The 19,631-nt window shown below is 38.8% G+C and overlaps 1 protein-coding gene across 7 annotated transcripts in view; it reads left to right on the top strand.

Annotated features, from left to right (window-relative positions):
* The window catches only part of mrtfab (myocardin related transcription factor Ab), a 56,859-nt gene that overhangs the window by 26,367 nt on the left and 10,861 nt on the right, over positions 1–19,631 (top strand). For 6 of the 7 annotated variants that reach the window (XM_088070540.1, XM_088070539.1, XM_088070543.1 and 3 more), the window contains 4 exons: positions 8,363–8,428; positions 16,462–16,517; positions 17,464–17,539; positions 18,260–18,418. In XM_088070540.1, the coding sequence (XP_087926666.1) occupies positions 8,363–8,428; positions 16,462–16,517; positions 17,464–17,539; positions 18,260–18,418 (357 nt within the window). Of the gene's footprint in view, positions 1–453; positions 1,144–8,362; positions 8,429–16,461; positions 16,518–17,463; positions 17,540–18,259; positions 18,419–19,631 lie in introns of those variants that run through there. The other variant, XM_088070541.1, reaches the window with a different exon arrangement.

Raw genomic sequence — 19,631 nt, 5'->3', positions numbered from 1 at the left:
ATATATATATATATATATATATATATATATATATATATATATATATATATATATATATATACTAATTTCTTGCAATTTGCAGGAAATTTCTTTTTCAAAAGAAATCAAAGCAATTTGCTCAGAATTCAACGGTACAATGACTTGTGAAAAATGTCTGATTTCAGCACAAGAAAAGTGATGTTGGTCCAGGTTTCAAAGGGTTAACTGAGTTTATTATGCCTATTTAGTCTTGAAAGTGTTCAGGAACAGATTGTCTCATCCATAGTGTTTGGATTTTGTTCTGCGTTTGACAGAGACAAGTTTGCGTGCCCCCCTCAGCCTGTAACAGTGAATGAATGGCAACAGCTGAGCAGGAGAACTTTATCGGCAGTGCTCCCTGCTTGTGTGTGTATGTGTGTGTGTGTGTGAGTGTGAGAGCGAGAGAGAGAGCTGGCTAGAGAGATTCAGGAGGAGCTGCAACCAGAGCAGTCTCTCTGGACACTCTCCCTGTCGAGCTCACTCACTGCTGTCCTCTCTTCCTCCGCCGCTGGCCTCTTTTCAGTTTCCTCCCCTCCGCTCGCTTGTTCTTTTCATCCGCAACTCGCCCTGTGGATTTCTTTCCCCCCTCTGTCTCTCTGGGAAGAGCAAAGCGCCGTCGTGACTCGCCGGCTGCCACTGCAAGGGAAGGAGAGAGCAGGAGGAAGACGGGAAAGAGAGAGAAAGACAGACCAATCGATCACTGTGATACAGAAGAGAGAGGCACTAGGAGAGGAAGTAGCAGTGTTTTTCTTCCACATTTTTGTCCAAAAGGAGATTTTCTTTGACTTGTATGGGGCTCTTCTGAAGCACGTCCTTTCCTTGGAGAGAGAGGACAGCTATTTGAGGGGACAGCTGGTGCAGTTTTGACACATCAAGGACTCTTCTATCCTCCCCCCTTTAGCCAAAACAGCCAACATTTGGGTCTCGGGAGGAGGACCGGTTTTGAATAACAAGTTCAATGTTTACCAAATAATTGATCTCCATTCTGAATGATAATGCTGGACACCAACCATTGCCTGTCCTTCGAGCCCTCCCCCCCGGGCTCCCCTCCAATGGGAGAAGACATGGAGAAGACGGGACTGACATTGGATCATGACAGACTTGTCTATCACAGCCTGAAAGAAGGTGGGCGATCCGGAGCACCTGATATGATTTATGTTTATGTGACTCAGTCCGCAGGTTCATATCAGTACTTTATGGCTTCACATAAATAGTTAACGGGGCTTTTCTAAAGATAAGTGATTTGGTTGACTGCCTGCTCAGGAAGGAAACAGAAGTGGTTATCTGTTCGGTTTGATAAGCCTGTTCCATGGAGCCGACTTGGCCACTAAATGAAATAAAGGAAGTGTGGGCGACCACAGGTGTGAATAACTGAGCCTGTGATGTTAGAGTCACATTGCATCTCCTTCGTCATAAAAAGAAAAGCCCATTTTTATTTTATTTTGAAGCCTTCATTGTACACCCATGTTAACTTGCTAGCAATCTTCCTTTGCTGCCATGTTCCTGCGTTTCTTGGCACATTAGTGCCACCTGTAGATTATCAAGAACATGTATGCAGCATGCATGTTTGCATACATGCACGACAGCAAACAAAACGTAAAAAAAACTTTGCTCAAAAGCATAGTTGTCAAAAACTCCACAGGGTTCCTTTCGTAGATAAAGAGGAGTAATAGCATCCTGGGCAGAGAAATAAGTCACACTCTCTCTGTGTATGTTGTAACATGAGCTTCTTGGTTGTTTGTTGTGGGAAGCCAGTCTGCATGAGATTTAAAAGCCAGCTGATAGCAGGTAGCAGCTAACTCATAGAAAAAGAGCAGCAGCCGAAAATGTCCGCAAATTCTGAAAACAATGAGGTCCAGGAACTCCTTAACCTCTGAGCAGAGGACAAAATCAGCTGCCATCTAACAGGGATGCCAATGATAGTTATTGACTAGTTATGCCAGCATTAATGTTTAGAAAGCACTGCAACACGTATGTAATATGTCACACGAGTTGCCAATGCTGTTGTGTCAAACATCATGCCTCTTTTGCTTCAGCGATGCTGGCATGCCATTTATAATTACACACAAGAGTTGCATGACCAGGTCTGTGTAAAGATGCAAAGGACGTGTAAAGAAAGGACTTTGTAGTGGCTCTATGGCTAGATCTCAGTGGAGAAAGGACTATAGCTCTGTCAGCACGGTTGCTAGTGTTAAGCGTCACTATGGATTTAGCACTGTTAGCTGTTAGCCACCAGCTTAGCAACCTCCACGTTGAGAACTGTGTGCATACAACTAATACATTCTGAGTTATTAAGTTATGATTCAACTGGAAGTACTGGCAACCATTTGATATTTATAAAATCTCTTTTTCAGCCAGATTGGAAGTTAATTCTTTTATGTTTTCAGTTTTTGTTGGAGTAGTGGTGTGTGTTTTGGCTGTATTAAATATGATGATGTGACACTTACTGCCACTGTACTTTTTTGGATTTAGATATGATTTGTACAAAATCTGAAGGAAAAGGAAAACAAAGACTGTCATAAGGACTTAAAAAAACATATTTCTCCACTGAAAGAGAAAACTCAAGCCAGCCAACAGTGACATAATATCAGATAATGGGGAAACAGCCTAATTTGGAATGGTTTAGTCTGTGCTGCAGGAAAATCAGCTTCAGTTTGTTTATAACCAACATTACAGGCATTACAAGCAGGGGTCAGAGTCACGGATGACTGAGTGCAGATGAAACAAAACATTCCTGTGAAGTTCAAATGACTGAAGACGGAGGAGAAAAGTGGGGGGAAATAAAAAGAGGTTGAAGGAATCTCTAATTCCATACTAACAGCTGACATGTTACAGTGTCACTGCATACCTGACAGTACAGCTGTCAGATATCATTCCAGGTGCTTTTTGTTAACTGCTAACCTTTTCTAATCATGCATCATGTGTGGAGAAAGTGTGAGGGACAGGTACTGCATGAAGCCATCCGACTCGTCCGTCTTGAACTTTAAGATAATTAGTATTCACTGCGACCCCTCTTGTTGTCATCTGGCTTCCCGGTTCAGTGCGGCAGCGCGAAGGCAGTGGGAGTGATTCCAAGGTGTGAATGGCCTTAACCTTGTATTGTTCCTGCCCTCTGGCCTCTTTCCATTCTCACTGATGTGTGAAACTGTTGCTGTGGTCAGGCGCTGCCTCCGTCTCTCTGTTCAATCAAACCGCTGCTGCAGATGATGAGATCATCTGGGAGAACATGAACAGGATTTCTAAATAGAACATTTCCAACGCTGGTGCCAAGCGTAACATCAGCGCACAGCGAGACTCGTCCATTAGCTGTGGCAGCGTGATCACGCATGTTTCTGTGCCCACTATTTCACCTAGTGCGGGATTATTCTGCCCACATGTGTGTTGCTATTGTCGGCATGTGTAGGCTTAGCTGTGCCAAGCCCCAGGGGTCTTCGGGGACAGTGACGAACTCGGACATGTTTAAACAGATCTAATGACGAATGAGCGAAGCAGGATTAGCCTAGTTGGCCACCAAGAACTTGGCTCTACCTCACTGACCTCTTCCTTCTGTCTCTGCGACGCCTCTCTAACCTTAAACCTTGGGAGCCCTCTCTCCACGCTACTTTTATGTCATTATGGTGCTTGTGCAGAAGTTGACAGTTATATATGTGACTGACAGAATTCCTAAAACTGCATAAAATACTTTTTCACTGTTCAAACTACTACCATGCATTTTTTTTCCGTGTTGTATTCTGTTGGTGTAGATGTAGCTGTACCTGATCTCTCTGTGTCTCTCCCTCTCTGTTCCTCAGCTCTAACATTTTATGAGTGTCGAGGCCAGTTTTGGCTGTGGCCTAGTATCCCAATAAAAACTGCCCTGCCTTCTCATCCTTTTCTTAAATTAACCAGACTGGCCCTCAAACCTGATTTAGATGAAGGCATTGTTCATTATCGTTTTTTCAAACAGAATCAGCGTCCCTGCTGACTGTGTTTACATGCATGAAAGTGGATTAATGTGAGAAAAAATATGTTGGGTCAGAAGATTCGAGATCATGTTTACATGCACTGCAGTAACCTGGTTAAATTAAAGCAGAAGTTTAATCAGGTTTCTCTTAATCCTCAATTAAACTCAATTAAGGAAGTCTGATTTGTTGTTTATGTAACATTTAAAGGTCCTGCATCTAGCATTCAAAGCAGTTATATAACAGAAAAACCACTATTTGCTATGTAAAGATATAGTGGCATTATGGCATCCTGAGTACACAATGAAGTCATGCTACATCTAAAAGTGGATTTATATTTGTGCCTCAGCTTAAAAAACTGCCCAAACGCTTGTTGGCGGCAGTTGGGTTTAAGCTAAGTGCTGTAAGTTTGATTGATTAAAAAAAAAAACACCTAAAAAGGACAATAAACATGGCTTAATAGGAACAATTTCAAACAAAAATACATAGTTTAACTATCATAACTCAAGCTTATGTCATTTCATAAAATAAAGATCTGCATCGCCATGACATCTAGTTACATTTCTGGGGAGGTGCACATCAGATTACAGCGTAAGGTATGCATCTACACAGGGCCTACACTGTAGGTATGGCGTTGACTCAGTTCATAAGTATAATCATGCTTAAGCGTATTGTACGCTGAGCTTCTCGGTTTTTCGTTTTGGTAGACAGTCCTGCCACATGTGCATGTCAATGCATGTGACTCCCTGTGTGTGTATATCCCAAATCACTACACTGTGCACTGCATTCATAACAGTTATAGCTGATGGCAGTGATGGCATCATCATAGAAGCATAACATCTGACCCCCCACCCAATGTCAGTACTATTAGCTCTTATCAGCACTGTCCATGCTGTTAGCACTGTTAGCTGCTAGCTGCCAGCTCTGTTAGCTCTATGTTGAGAACTGCATATGAACAATCCAGACTCTAAAGCATAATTATGCTCTGCATGTTGCGTTTGCTCCTTTAAGAAATCAGATTAATGCTGATAGATGACAACAGCTTGTTTTCTAACACCATGTAAACACTTTTCACTTAGACTTTTGACACCAACGCAGAGCCAACTTTGTGTTTATGATTCTAGTAGTAACAATTTTTCTGGCCTCCATATGTGTTTTGTGTGTTTTTCAGTCCCACACTTGTATGTTATTTGTAGAGAATTTACTTATTACTGCATTATCATATGACTTGGTTTCCCCACCTCAGCCTACAGTTTTAACGTCACTGCAGCTCTTCCTACTCAGCACCTTCCCAAGCATGCATGGGGTGACTTCCGCATTTCATTTTTTCAACCACTGAGACAATTATAGCTGACACTTTATCATTTTTATATACCAAGCAATTCATTTGGTTTATAAACTGATGATAGCAACCATTACAAATCACTGTGGCAACTCTAGTACACAGCAAATGCAAGGCCTTCCAGCTCACTTACTGCCAGAGACGAGGAATAAAGAGAGGAACGAGAAAGAGAGAAACAGTGCAGGGGGAGGATAAATAAGTTAACTGGAGTGTCCTCACTGTGTGAAAGAATATGAGGAGGGAGCACCGAGATGTGAGGCTGAGATAGAGGGAAAGTGTAAGATTCTCTTTCCCAGAATAAACCCCTTCCCTGGAAGTGGCAAGTGGCTTGGCTTCTTATCCTGTCAACCGTAGCATGGTCAGTGTCTGTGTGTGTGTCTGTGTGTCTGTGTCTGTCTGTCTGTCTGTGTGTGTGTGTGTGTGTGTGTGTGCGTGTGCAGGTTCAGGCAACACGTGAGGCTCCTAAGTGTTTGTTCGTGTGTTTGGCGCTGTGGGAATCTATACATGAACTTGCCTGGCTGTGTTTAGGTTTCCGTGTTTACGTCTCTGAATGTGAATTGACGTGTTATTGCTTCCAGAGGGGAGTCTCTGGTGCTCGCCTCGTCCCTCACGATGGAGAGCATGCATGGTGTAAATATAACAGAGGGGAGCTGGGATCGCCAGCGAGGATTTAGAGCCATCGAGTGACATTTTGGTTGCACAGGCTCTGACGTTAATTCTCGGGACTCGCAGTGTCTCTGGATTGTTTGTCATAACAGCAGCTACGCAGGACGGCTAACAGGCTAGCTGGCCTGCGAGGACCAATGATGTCACTTTGTTAGTGGGGAGGAACAGGTGCTGCATGTGTGGCAGACACAACCCCCGGCCCAGAAATACTCTGCAAGCCTCAGTGGCGTGTTACACTTTACACACATATGCACACACATATACCACTTTCACAGGGACAGCTGGTAAATATAAAAGTCTCAGCTGAGTGGAGCTGAATGCCAGTGAATATAGTATTTGATGTAAAAACATTCCATCATCTGATTTTATCAAGCTTAAAACCAACATGAACAGTAAGTGTGTGTCACATCTTGAGTTTTAAAATGGAAACAGGCTGTTGCCAAGAAGCACAGTGGAAGTATAGTGCAGTATCAGTTACTTATCGACCTCAGAAACCCCATCGCACCACTGCAGTGACCCTGTAGCTGTTCTGTACGTTCTCGTCTTGCTCAGTGTTTTTAGTTGGTTAGTTTTCTATGTGACTGACTGAAGGGTCACTTCCCCACATTCTCAGCATTGCAGCAAACCTGATGAAATACAATGCACTTGCATGATCCTGCAGTATTTAAAATACCTCATCTTGTTTTGATCTAACTAACCTCCTGATTTGTTTGTTTGTTTTGAAACCTTAAACAACAGTTTTCTTTTGCTTTCTTCAGATACTAAAGCCTTTCACATACATTTTCATATACATTTAAACCGTTGAACTCTGAGAACATTGATTTGATTTCTTTTAAAAACATGGACAAAAAGACAATGAGCAACTTGGCAAGAGATGTCCCACAAATTGCAAGAAATGAGGAAAAGATGACATGAAAATGACCTAAAAAATTAGTTTTAAAAGTGAGACAATATTAATTTAAAAAAAAATATGGAAAATGTCCAGAAAACTATATTTATGATTATTTTTATTGTAACTATTTGTGACGCTGTTTTGTTTCAAAATTCATATTTCACCTCATACCATCTAGATTTCTTCAGTTTGCATGTAAGTATGTCGCAGTGCAAAATATCAGCTGAACTCCTGACCTTTGAAATGACACCTCACATGAACCAATTGGAGCTAGGCTTTAATAGTCAGAGAGGGCCTATGTTGAAGAGGGTGCCTGTCAAACAGTCAGTAGCCGGAGATCGGCCATGTGGCTTATGGGTCTTGTAGTTAATGAAACTTCTGCCCTTAAGAAGAGTTTTTAGCTCTTTCTTCACACCACAGACCTATATGAATATACAGAAATGCTAAAACATGGCTACTTTTTTTTGTTTGTTTGTTTTACCCTCTTCAATTCTTTTTATATTTTTGAAATGCGCCTGGACAGAACCTTATGACAAATGTAAAATGTTTATTTTCTGTGATATTGTTATCTACCTTGAATTTTGACTAGGTGAGGCTTCAGGCTATAGTCCTATTGTGTTTTCCAGCTAATACCTGCCACTTCTATTTCTCTGCAGCATCTTTTTTCAAGAAAATGTTCAAGAGAGCATTGAAATAAGGCAACAATTTTTGTTTTAGCTTTCAGTTTACTTTGGGTATGTTTTGAATTGGCATTTTAGGTGAAATAAGGTTTACTTAAGAAGACCTTAAAGAGGATTTATTAACATTAAATTTTGAGGTCAGAACAAGCTTTCAGCGTGGGAGTTCATTTGTAAAATTAGTTAGATTTGAAAAGGTACCAAAATGAGAACGGCAATGCAGAAAGGTCAAACGTGGTCCCACTCCTTTTGTCCAGTGCTGTGTTCCTTAAAACTCTGTTGTGCAGCCTCTGTGTTATGTAACCAAGTGCTTCCTGTTTTGAAATGACGGCGCAATCGGCCCATATGCACTTTTTTTTTCTCTCTAATTGCTGCCGGTCTTGTTTCAGTCCACATTTTACATCTAATTGTTCCTTTTCCTTCCTTTGCTGGGTCCTCTCATCTATTCTGCTGTGGTCGCTCTGTCCCTGTTAGTAACTCTTCTTATGATTGCAGTTTTTTTACACACTGTGCACACAGGAATAAAAAAAAAGTGCAGAAACAGGAAGTGTGTAGTACACTGCTCACGCCCTCCTTGTACCCGCCTCCTGGCTTCAAAAAAAGCTCAAAAGAAGGGGGAAACAGGAGAATGTACTGGGTGCCATATAGCTTCTTCATGTCAGTCTATGTGCGTCTGGCTGGTTATTTATGTAAACACAGCTGCTGATCGGGGGACATTAAGAGACAATAAGATCTCCATCGCTGCAGTTTTTGTCCTCACCGGCCGATACTGACTCTTCTCTCTTCTCCTCTTTCTCCCCCCCTCACCTCCTCTGTCTCCATGCAGTCCTCCAGCTCAAACTCCAGCAGAGACGTACACGAGAAGAACTGGTTAGCCAAGGGATCATGCCACGTAAGTCTCTGCTTTAAGTCAAATGCACTCTATCCTATAATCTTCTGTTGTCCATGTGGTTAGTTTCATTTTAACGTACATACACATGGTATGCTGTTACACCTACAGTCATCTACAGGCATCCACATGCTACATGGTGATGTAGTTTTTACTGTCAAAGATCTTATGATGCTTAAGAGAAACTTATGCCGACACTACAGTAGCGTGTCTTCACCTTTGAGCCGAGGTCAAAGCGTTAACCCCTTCCCGATGCTACAGCATGAGACTGTGTGTCAGACCCTGTCAGTGACTGATTTGGTTGCAACGTAATATTTAGCTATAGGTGTGTAGTCAATGGGTTAACAAGCTAAAAATCTGATTATCCTCATCAGCTGCACAGGATATGTTTGCATCTTTCTCTCTAACTATTCTGAAGGTTGTCTTTGCATGTAGTTTTTGGTTGAAAGTGTCAGTTCTTATCAGTATGATCATTCTGCATGTGTCACATTTGGTGGTGTCTGTGCACCACTTTGTGTTATCAAATAGGGCAGCTTCCTCTTCTTCTGTATCCACTTCCTGTTTCAGAGTTCCGCACATCACAAGAAGCAGACTTGTTTTGTTTTTTTTAATTTTTCTTTTTTTGTGTGTAGATTGTAGCTGTGGGCAGTTAGTGCCAGGCTTTTTCCAGGAAGGCTCTATGGAAAAATGAAACAAAACATATATATGATGGTTGATCCTCTGTGACCAATTGATTGTGGAGCAGAAATGAAAAGTAGGGATCTGACGATGTGACTGTAAGGCCCTGTTCAGACAGTGAAACAAGACTGGATGTTTTTTCTGAGTCTGATGAAGAGGAGAGGGGTTTTTTTGTTGCTATTGTCGAAAATGAAAATGCAGCCGTGAATGAAACTTTTTTTTTTTAATTTCTAGATCCCTTTACACTCAGTGCAGTGACTGATAAAACCGTGCTGCGTGGACTAATCGACTATTTGTTGTATTCTACTACTACGGGTGTGAACCACCAGTTTCATCATAATACAATATTTTATCGATTCTTTAGGCAATGATACGATATCTGATGGTATCACAAAGTCTGCCACAATATTATTTTGATTTTGATTTAATTCAGGAGCCTGCAATGGATATGAGACGATATCATTTTAACTTTGAATGCAATCTGTTACAGAAGTCACCAACCTTGTCTTTTTTTGGTTTTAACCATAAAAAATGAAAAACAAAACATAAGTTATATTAATAATTGTGACAGGTTAATTGCAGTAAAGTTTACTTGAAGTTGGCATCACTAACACATAAACAGCACATGGGATAAATTACGCTCCTGAATAAAATGTTTTCATGATCTTATTCCTTAAGGGCCAATTGGCGTGAAGCCCTTAAGACAAACTCCACCCAACAGTCATAAAATGTGGATTAAAAACATTTAACAGAAGTATAAAATTTAACTCAATAATGAATGTCAAGGTTTACAGGAAAAAAAACTATTTTGCTAGTAGCCCATTATTAGCTTAAGCGCCTTTACATTGGATGAATTAGCCTAGTGGCTAGCAGTGTTCCTCTTCTCACAGCTTAACTATTTACATGTATCATTAATACTTTTCCTTACTCAAAACTGTTTTAAGCCACTTTGTCTCCAAACAGAACAGCATGGTTGAATTTCTACCTTCATGCACATTTTTTCAGCCAAGCATTGTTGTAACAAAGCAGTTGATGTTGCTGTGGAGAGAAGTTAGCGGAGTGAGATGCCGTCTAGGCAGGTAGATTGTCGTTTATCTAATAAAAGCATTGTTAACATATAATATGCACTTTGTTTATTGTCCCCTATTTTGTCAGAAATTCAAAATATGTCCACATTGCTTATTTATTCCTGAGCAAATAATTGTCTCATCATTGTCTTTTTTTGGCTGCTTGACATTATCTGCCTGCTGCTGTTTGATGGTCATACAGAATTTCAAAATTAAGGCATATCCTAAAGATGATATGGATTGATATTTCCACTTGGCATCCATCAAGTTGCATCGATCATTGAATTGATATATTGATCTAGATGGATTGTTACACCATTAACTGCTTCTGCTGTTGGTTAGTGTTAATGTAACCCTGGATGAATTAGTGGACATATCAGTCCATTAAAATGCACTTATATTGATTAACCTGGCTCAGTTTGCAGTAAAGGCTTGGGTTAGGTACGAAAGAAGGCCCTGCAGTAGACACTCAGACCAGGTACAGTTTTTAGCGTGCAGAAGGCAGATTTAGTAGTTACAGTAAATCTGTCTGTTTCCTTCTTATGCAACAGGCCTCAGGACAGACCAGCATTTACCGGTGGAATATTTCGCTCTTAAGCTCCTCTTCTGTGGAGATGCAAAAAGACAAAACACACAAGGAGGGAGGAAGAGAAAGAACGGGTTTATAAGAGATTCAGCAAAGATTGTGTTTGCTTTCAAGTGGATGTTTTCCTCGAACATAGAATTTTACAAAGAGACATAATTTTGACTGTTGCCAGGAGACACAGCAAGGTAGAGCAAAGGCTGCTCAGTTGTCAAGGCCCCTGTTGAATTTTAGGACAGTGAAGATTGTATTAACTGCTACAAAGCAAGGAGGGAGCATCAATTATCGACCTTTAGTAGAACCGCATCATAGTAATATTTCCTAATGTTGGTCTGTATAGGACTTAGAGACCGTTATTGGCTGAAATGGTATATAATGATCATAACTATGTTTCCTTGAGTTAATAATCACCTGAAAATAAGAATTGATGTGTTTTTGGTAACTTAAAATGTGCAGTTTATGTCTGCTTACATAGCAGGCCTTTTGCATAGAGTTTGCCATGTTTCTACCAGGGCTGTACCCGACTCAGAATCATGCCGGTCGAATCAGATTCGGCAGTTCAAAACAAACATTTTGTAGTTTGTTCTGTTTACCATACAAAATTTTCATTCATGTTGTATAGTAAACAAGCTAACGATGCACATTTTCAATAGATTGAAAATGTGCAAAAACATTTTTTTGCCGAAACTAGTCATCAAACAAAAGCCAGATACTTAATCGTATTAACTTGCTGAGCTGTAAATTCACCACTTCTCCGCCTTTCTGGTGCTGTTTCGTTCTCCTGTGCCACTGCCAGCATGTCTGCACTGCTTGTACCAAAGAGTTGCACAGAAATCAAGAGTGCTCACTATGCAGCAAATTCTGGGGACCAAAATGTCCCCAGAAGTAAACTGCACAGCACACTGACAAGCAAAAAGACAAAAAACAAAACGACAGCTCAACTCTGAAGCAATCTCAGTGAACTGAGGGGTCTGCAAATGATTATTCAAATCTTCAACATTCAAGGGGCAGCCCTAGTTTTTACAGTAGCCCAGAAAGGACAAATCAAATTATATCTTGCGTCGGCTTCTGCAGTTCTCCCTGCTTGGCACATATTGGAAGTTTCAGTTCTGCAACCTTACTGCTAGCTTCCACTAAATCCTCCATACTGGACTTTTAATAAAGTAATGTGCCTTCGACCACGAGGCCCAGCTGTGGAGGAGACAGTGAGTGGTATCACATCTTCACACCAGCTTCTGCAGCTGTAGGTGGTGTGAATAAGTAACCTTTCAATGCTCACTCTGTTAGTAACACCCGTCTGGCTGTTCTTGAAAAAGGCTTGACTTGACTTCACTCCTATTACAGTGGTGCTCCTAAGATGCTTTTGTTGCACTGTCAGGCTGTCAGGTCCTTGAAGTGCTTGAATTTAAGTGGAAAAATTGAAGTTCACTGATGTCATAATGTCGCAAAAAGGTTGTAATTAAAACTTAAATCACAACTGGCATCATTTTGCTGTGCTGCACATAAAGATTATTTTCATTCTACATCATTTTGACTCTTTTTTTGTAATGAGTTGACAGTTTTGTCTGATATCAGTCAGGGGCTTCTCCTTTATCTCTTTGGCGGTGTGCAGGCTGTCAGACAGGCAGAAGGTCATGGTTCACAGAGTTCAGCTGTAGTGAGTTTCTATGGTTATGGCGACGCTCTCACTCAGAAACTTTCTCTGGATTGAAACTGTTTTGTTGAAGTTTTTTTTACAGTCATGTATAAAAAAGTGCAATTAGTAACTCTTTACTGAAAAGAGAGACAACTTTCACATCATTTATGAAAATTATATTTGAAAATTAATCACTTTCTGCAAGTTAAGTTCTTGAAAATGGAAAAAGCACATGAAAATCCTTTCATTTTGTAACGTCTGTATGAAGCCTTCAACTTTTTAATTGTTAAGAAATTACAAAAAGGGATTCGTTAGCAGTTCAATGAAAAATATGAGTATTTCTGAGCTGCTGGCTGGTACATTTGGCCACTTGAACGTTGAATATTGAAACAAAGTTTCTTAATCAGTATCTGATATATTGTGCAGAGACTGCATTTTTGAAAAAGCTGTTAATGTGCCAAAGGATTTTATTTCCACTTTGCTGATCATTTTCTGCCCTTGTTTGCATTGTTTAGTTTAGTTTAGTTTGTCAATGAAATTGTGTATTTGGACTGCTGTTGATGCAGAAGGTCATATTGAGAAACTAATGTGTTTTTGTTTCAAAATAACCAGATACACAAAACAGCTGGTGGTGTTTCTGTGAATCACACAAGTATAAAACAGTGATTGACTTGTCCGTCATAAAAAAAAAAAAAAGCCAGCTGTTCAGACATTCAATTAAATTTCATACTTTCATAAAACATCAGTTAGAGCTACATTTTGGTGTGGATTACCTTAGACCTGTCTGTTCAGTGCTTCTGAAACTCATACCAGAACAGCAGATTTTATTTCGTGTCAGCCAACACAGTGACTGCCTGATATTTGATTCTGGATAAAAGGTCAATACGAGTCGAATGTATCGACATCAGTGAATCTCTTCTTTCATAAGCATTTCAGCAGACAGTGAAGGGATCATCTGACCGAGTTCTTGACCGTTGGTTATGTCACAGCTGGTATGTGGGTCTCCTTGTTTAAACCTCGGGGGTTGTGACACGAGGAATGCCTCCCACCCCCCGCGGTCATCTGTGGCACACATACAGAGCCGACGCCCCGCTGTAGGCAGAATGTCACACACCTTTTGGCAGGGATTTCACCAGCTCTTGACCAATCCCATGAATGCCGTGTTGCATCATAGTAACTGCCGCAGTCCTCCTGATATCCTTCCCCAAACACAGAGAACATCTCTGCTTGTGCCTCTTTAGTACTGTTCGTTTTATCAGCTGTATGTCAAATGTTTTTTAATCGATCTCATTCTGCTTTTTAAATTTTTATTTATTTAATGCAAGTTTTAGTTGACTAAAAGTTTTGGTCGTTTTAGTGTTATCTCATTCAAAGAAAACATCAATAATTTTTTGGCTGGCTTTAATCAATTAAAATGAATCAGGCTTAAATTAATGAACATTTCAGTTCATCTAGTTGAGTCAAAACAGATAATGTGGTCATTTTAGTCAAACTTGTGTCATATAACAGAAAACGCAGGTTGATTAATTTCAGATAAGGCTTGGCAGTATATTTATAACACATTGATATTGTAGTATAAAACTGAATACTGTTCTAGATTTTAGATATCTTAATATCAGGTGTTGTCTTTTCCTGGTTTTTAAGGCTGCATTACAGCAAACTGATGTAATTTTCTGAACTTCCCAGACTTTTCCTGTGCTTCTATCCTTTGCCTTTACCCACTTAGTCGTTACAGCCACAAGATGATTATTCATAAGAAATCTCATTGTGTAAATATGTTGTGAAAAGCACTAATAATCAACCCTGTAATGTTTTAAAATTACACACACACACTCCAGTGTATAGCCGAAACACCTGCTCTCTCCCTCTCTCTCTTTTACCTTAAAATCATCATTAATTACTTAATCAGCACTCATATTTGCTGACCAGTCAACAGTATTTCATCTCCTCTCTGTTGTTAATGAAGTAGAGATGCACCGATTCTGAAATTCTGGGCTGATACCAAAGCTAAAAATAACAATTTTGCCAATAGCCGATACTATTGCTTTTATATTGTTGTTTTGTTTTGTTTTTTTATGTACTCTTCTTATGTACCAGGGACACAAAATAATCTACATTATATATTAAAAAATCACTGAACTGCTTAAAAGTCATTCACTCCTCCATTACACTTTTTTGAATGAACACAAAGTCAATCATACAAATTTGGTAAAAAGTATTATTTTAAGAACAGAAACTTAACTTTTGTTTTTGTTTCTCCACAATGACACAAATACTCTCTTTTGCTTTTGAGGCCAGCTAAAAATTTCCACTCACCACAAATACTTCACACCCCCACCCATCTACAAGGTGCACTGCAGACGGCCATGGCTGAGTGCAGTGATGAATGTATATTTTCTTTGTGCGCATCACTCTGCTCTGTCTCCGTGCTCCTTTTAACGATCCACTCCAGACCACCAGTCATCAAGAATTTATGACCCTCGGTCTCCCAGCTACTGTCCATCTCTCACTTAACACAGACAGTTGGCCTTTGAAATAGTTTTGGAAGTCTGATTTCGACAAAATGCACCCTTAAAGTCGGCATGTGTCAGTATTGCTTAAAATAGCCAGAAAACTATCACTGAGCAGAGCTACTGTGGGGATTTAGAAGAGTTTCATCAGGATGTATGCACAAAATTTGGGACATAGAAAGATTTTGCTTCATTGAACATTTGTGTTGAAGTTTGAGATTTGGCCAAAGTTCAATTAGTGTTTTCTTTTCTTAAACCAACTTCTGTCCTTCATTTAAACAAGAAAGGGGGGGGGGGGGTGAAACTTTATGGAGTAAAGTGACAAGCTATGTCATATTCAGGCAAATGAAAATGCTGAGTTTTTAGGAAAGCTCATGGTTGTGGTTACAGTCATGTGATTTCATGAGCTTTGTCTGAATATTTGCTTTCTTTAAACTTACCTTACCTACAGCACAACACTTCCTGCTAATGCGTCAGTGTAAAATCCACAATGAACCCAATGCTAACATGACTGGGACCTGAACTATGGAAGTGTAGAACTGCCAGGCCAGAAAAAAAACTGATTAATATCATATAATAATATAAAAAGTTTTGTTTTATAGAAATTTTGCAATGTAAGAAAAGTATCTTGTCATGATATTATTTTTTTTCACGATTTAACAAGTTTTAAATTGTGTGTCACAACATAAAAATGTGAAAAATGTTATATTAAGAAAGGTTTATATATATATATATATATATATATATATATATAAGTTATAACATGAGACCATCTTGTTCTAATATGAAACAATATTGTTAAAATGTGAAAAATATGCTATAGCAAGAAAAGCTTTTTGGCATAGCATGTCTTATTATAACATTAAAATATGTAGTTAAAACATGAAAAATCTTGCTGTTATAACAAGAGAATTGTCTTGTAATATTATAAAAACAATATGAAAACATATAAACCTGAAGAATATGTTGGAACAAGAAACTTGTTGCCATAACATAAAAACATCTTTCCATAACATGAAAATATATATAAAAAATATATATATAAATAAAACTTGAAAAATATCTTATTAGAAAAGAAAGCTTCCTGTTATAACAAGAAAAGTTGTGGGTTTTTTTCAACATGAAAAGTTTCCTGCTTTGACATGAAGCTATCTGGTAAAAATGTGAAACATTTCCTAATACTGATGAGTGTTTTTTTTTTGACCTGGCAGTTCTGTGCTTCTTTACTGAACAGCACAGTAACAGGCCAAAATAAATCGATTGCAGGTACAGTTTTCTTTGTTGAAGCTTTACTGCAGAGAAAAAGCTTTATTTGTGCACACACAGCGTGCTGCAGCAGCCAGTCGGCCTCCTGAGCTGTCATCGGAGTGTGTGGTCAGAAAAGCACTCCTGACCTTCTCGTCCTGCAGCCACTTCTGCTTTGAGTCTGTCTTGTTCTGTAGCTGTTACTGTTTCCACATTGTCACTTGCTGAAAGGAGCATCATGACTGCCATCACAGTCCTTGTAAGCTGCATTCATTTCTCTCTCTTTTTTTTTTTTCTTCACCCCTTTCTCCATGCAGCACTGAAGAGCCCAGCAGCATTTCACGAACAGCGGAGGAGTCTGGAGCGAGCAAGGGTGAGCGTCTTAAGTCCAATGACTTTCCTGCTTTCTCAGTGAACTTTCTTTTTTGAAGCCTTGAAGAGCAAAACATAAGCAGTATGTGTACATTTCAAAGCACTATTTCTAATTGAATTGTACCATCAGTATGGACATGTAATACTCTGCTGACAAGAAATAAACTCTAGAAGCAGAACAGACAGCAGTATGGTAGCTCTCTTTAGTTGAGAAGCTGCACAAACCGACAGGGTTGCTCAGCGTTATTAGCATGTTTTTAATAACCCAAGGTCAGATCTACCTCTCACTGCCATCTGGAGCTGCCATCACATGCAAATGCATAATTTGCATCTAGTCCGTTGTTCTCTGCTACTTATTGGAATAAGAGTTCAAGCAAGACTTGGTTTGTGAAGCTTTTAAAGTTAAGATGAAGACATTTCTTTATAGCCACACATTCCAGTTGTTGGGTTTGACTGTTTTTATTATTATTATTATTATTATTATGTATAAATATATATATATATATATATATATATATATTTTAAGTCAGACATGCTTTTACTTTTACTGTTGTATTTGTTTATCTGTTATTTTATATTATTTATATTATTGTGTTATCATCTTTTATTGGTCTGTTTATCATAATTTATTCAGTTTTTTGTTGTTTTTTTATTTTTATTCATATGGGTTATCCTCTTTCAGTGGTTTACTTTTAGTCTCATTATTTTAATTGTTATTCTATTTCATTTTGACAATGTTTTTTTTTATCAGTTCTGAATCACATGTCTTTGTGTGATGTCACTATATATGTGATGTTGCACTATTAGTTATACAACAAAGATGGCAGCCAAATAATATATGCTGTATAGATTAGCAGTTTATTACAGTGTAATAAGTGCCCATTAAAGACTTGTTTAAGCATTTCATGTCCCCCTAAATTTTTCTTATTTTCTTTTGTTTTTCCCAGACCGAGGACTATCTGAAGAGGAAGATCCGAAGTCGTCCTGAGCGCTCCGAGCTGGTCAGGATGCACATTCTGGAGGGTGAGTTTTTACTCTCAGGTGAAACCGCACGTTCAGACTCTGAAGAATTCCCTCAGTCATTTCAAAAGTGTAGAATGAAAGGTTTAAGTCAAGTCAAAAACATGAAACCTTATTTAAAAAGGAACCTCACATTTACAAAATGGAACCAGTTCCTGTGTGATGAAGTGAACCTGTAGTTCCTATTTTATATTTATACGTGAACTTTGTCAAAGTGTAATTCTTAGAAATCGACTCCACTGCAGAAGCACTGTAAGACTCATAGGAAGGCCTTTCCCATGCTCAGCTGTGTCCGCTGGTTTAAACATGAACCAGCAGAAACAAATAGAGGGTCTTGATGAAGTAGTTGCTCGTTGTTTTTAGGTTTGTTTTATGAGCTTGACTTGATGCTGTCCCTAAATTTTTTTTCTTGTAAACTAGCAGGAAGTAGTTGCTGCTTTAAATTGAGCTTGAACTCAAGGCCAAGTAATTAATACTAAGTTAATTTTAGGCCCGGGTACAGGTGTTTGCTCCATTTAGGAGCACTCATTTGTACATTTCTCTTTAATTTTGTGGAGAAAAAAATAATATAAATAAAATTTCAAAGTCCTTGAATTTAACTTCCTTCTATCTGTACGAACTCTGTGTGTTTATAAAGCGTGTACCTGGTGGTAACTTTTAGATGAAAATGAATCACTTGATGAATACATTTGCATGCCCGTTGTCTTGCTGTGTCCTCCACAGAGACGTCAGCAGAGCCGTCCCTGCAGGCCAAGCAGCTGCAGCTAAAGCGAGCGCGACTGGCCGATGACCTCAACGACAAGATCTCCCACAGACCGGGTCCCATCGAACTGGTGCACAAGAACATCCTCTCTGTGGACTGCCCCGTGCACTCGCCACTGGGTAACCACACACAAAGCTTGCAACCTGCTCACTGTCTAAATATGCGCTCACGCTTAGTGAGAACGTTCAGTCGCTGGAGTAAAGATGGACAAAAAAAAAAATAAATAAAAGTCTCAATCTCATTTCAGACACACAAAAATAAATACATGGACACAGTACACCCGCTACAGATGAAGCAAAACTCTGCATTTGATATAATACAACACATTTTTTCTAAACAAATGTTTATTGATTTTTAGCATTTATACAAGTTTTACAAAGTTATAAGAACTCCCTCCCATTTTAACATATAGCACTACATAAATACAAATAAAGAGCAATAATAAAGAATCTACCTAATAAATTCATTAATAATAATAATAATAAACAACAATTAAAAAAACACAGAACTTTTAACTAGCTACTCAAACATATGGACCCCCCCCCATAAGAACATATGGTATTATAGAACTCATCAAAGAATAGCACAATTAATAAAAATAATGTTTTTAAATTACATACATAAAAATAAATAAATAACAAAAAATAAATAGATAAAATAAAATAATAATAAAAAGTATATGTATAAATACAAGTGCACATTAAGGACTGGGTACAGTACACATTCCTCAAATAAATGAGTTTATGTCCTTTATCTTAGCCAAACATTTCCAAACCATCTTCAGTGTCATAATTTTTACAAATTCCAAAAACCTCGCCCAAAAATGAATAAACTCAGGAGCTTTATTTCTCACTTTATAGGTGATTTTTTTTTTTTTTTTTTTTAAACCAACAGCTTATTATTAATTCAACCAAGCATGCAGAACAGGGATGCACACAACACTCACAGTCACACCTGCAACATTCATGATGAATATTAAACACAACGTTCATAATGAATATTAAGCAGAGTCTTCTCAGACTAAACGCAGTGTGTTTTTTCACCTTGCTCATTGACAGATGTTTGCTAAAATTTGCTGGACTCAAGTTCAACATGTTCACCTCTGTCATGAAGTTGCCGTTATGCCACTGACTCTGTGCTATGGCACTTCCACTAAAATCTCATTTCCATTCAGTTTGTACACACCTTCAGTTGTGTGATTACAACATCCAGGTATCTACACACACTTGTAATCAGTACTATAAAGTGTACAAACACACACACTTCTCAGTAAGTACAGTTTGCATCATCCTGCTCTGTTAGAGATATGACACAACAAATATGTTTGGACAC

The sequence above is a fragment of the Plectropomus leopardus genome, chromosome 19, assembly GCF_026936395.1.
Source record: "Plectropomus leopardus strain MGB_pleo_1.0 chromosome 19, ASM2693639v1, whole genome shotgun sequence".
NCBI lineage: Eukaryota > Metazoa > Chordata > Actinopteri > Perciformes > Serranidae > Plectropomus > Plectropomus leopardus.
Note: the sequence above shows the minus strand (reverse complement) of the source record. Positions and strands in the feature narration are given on the sequence as shown.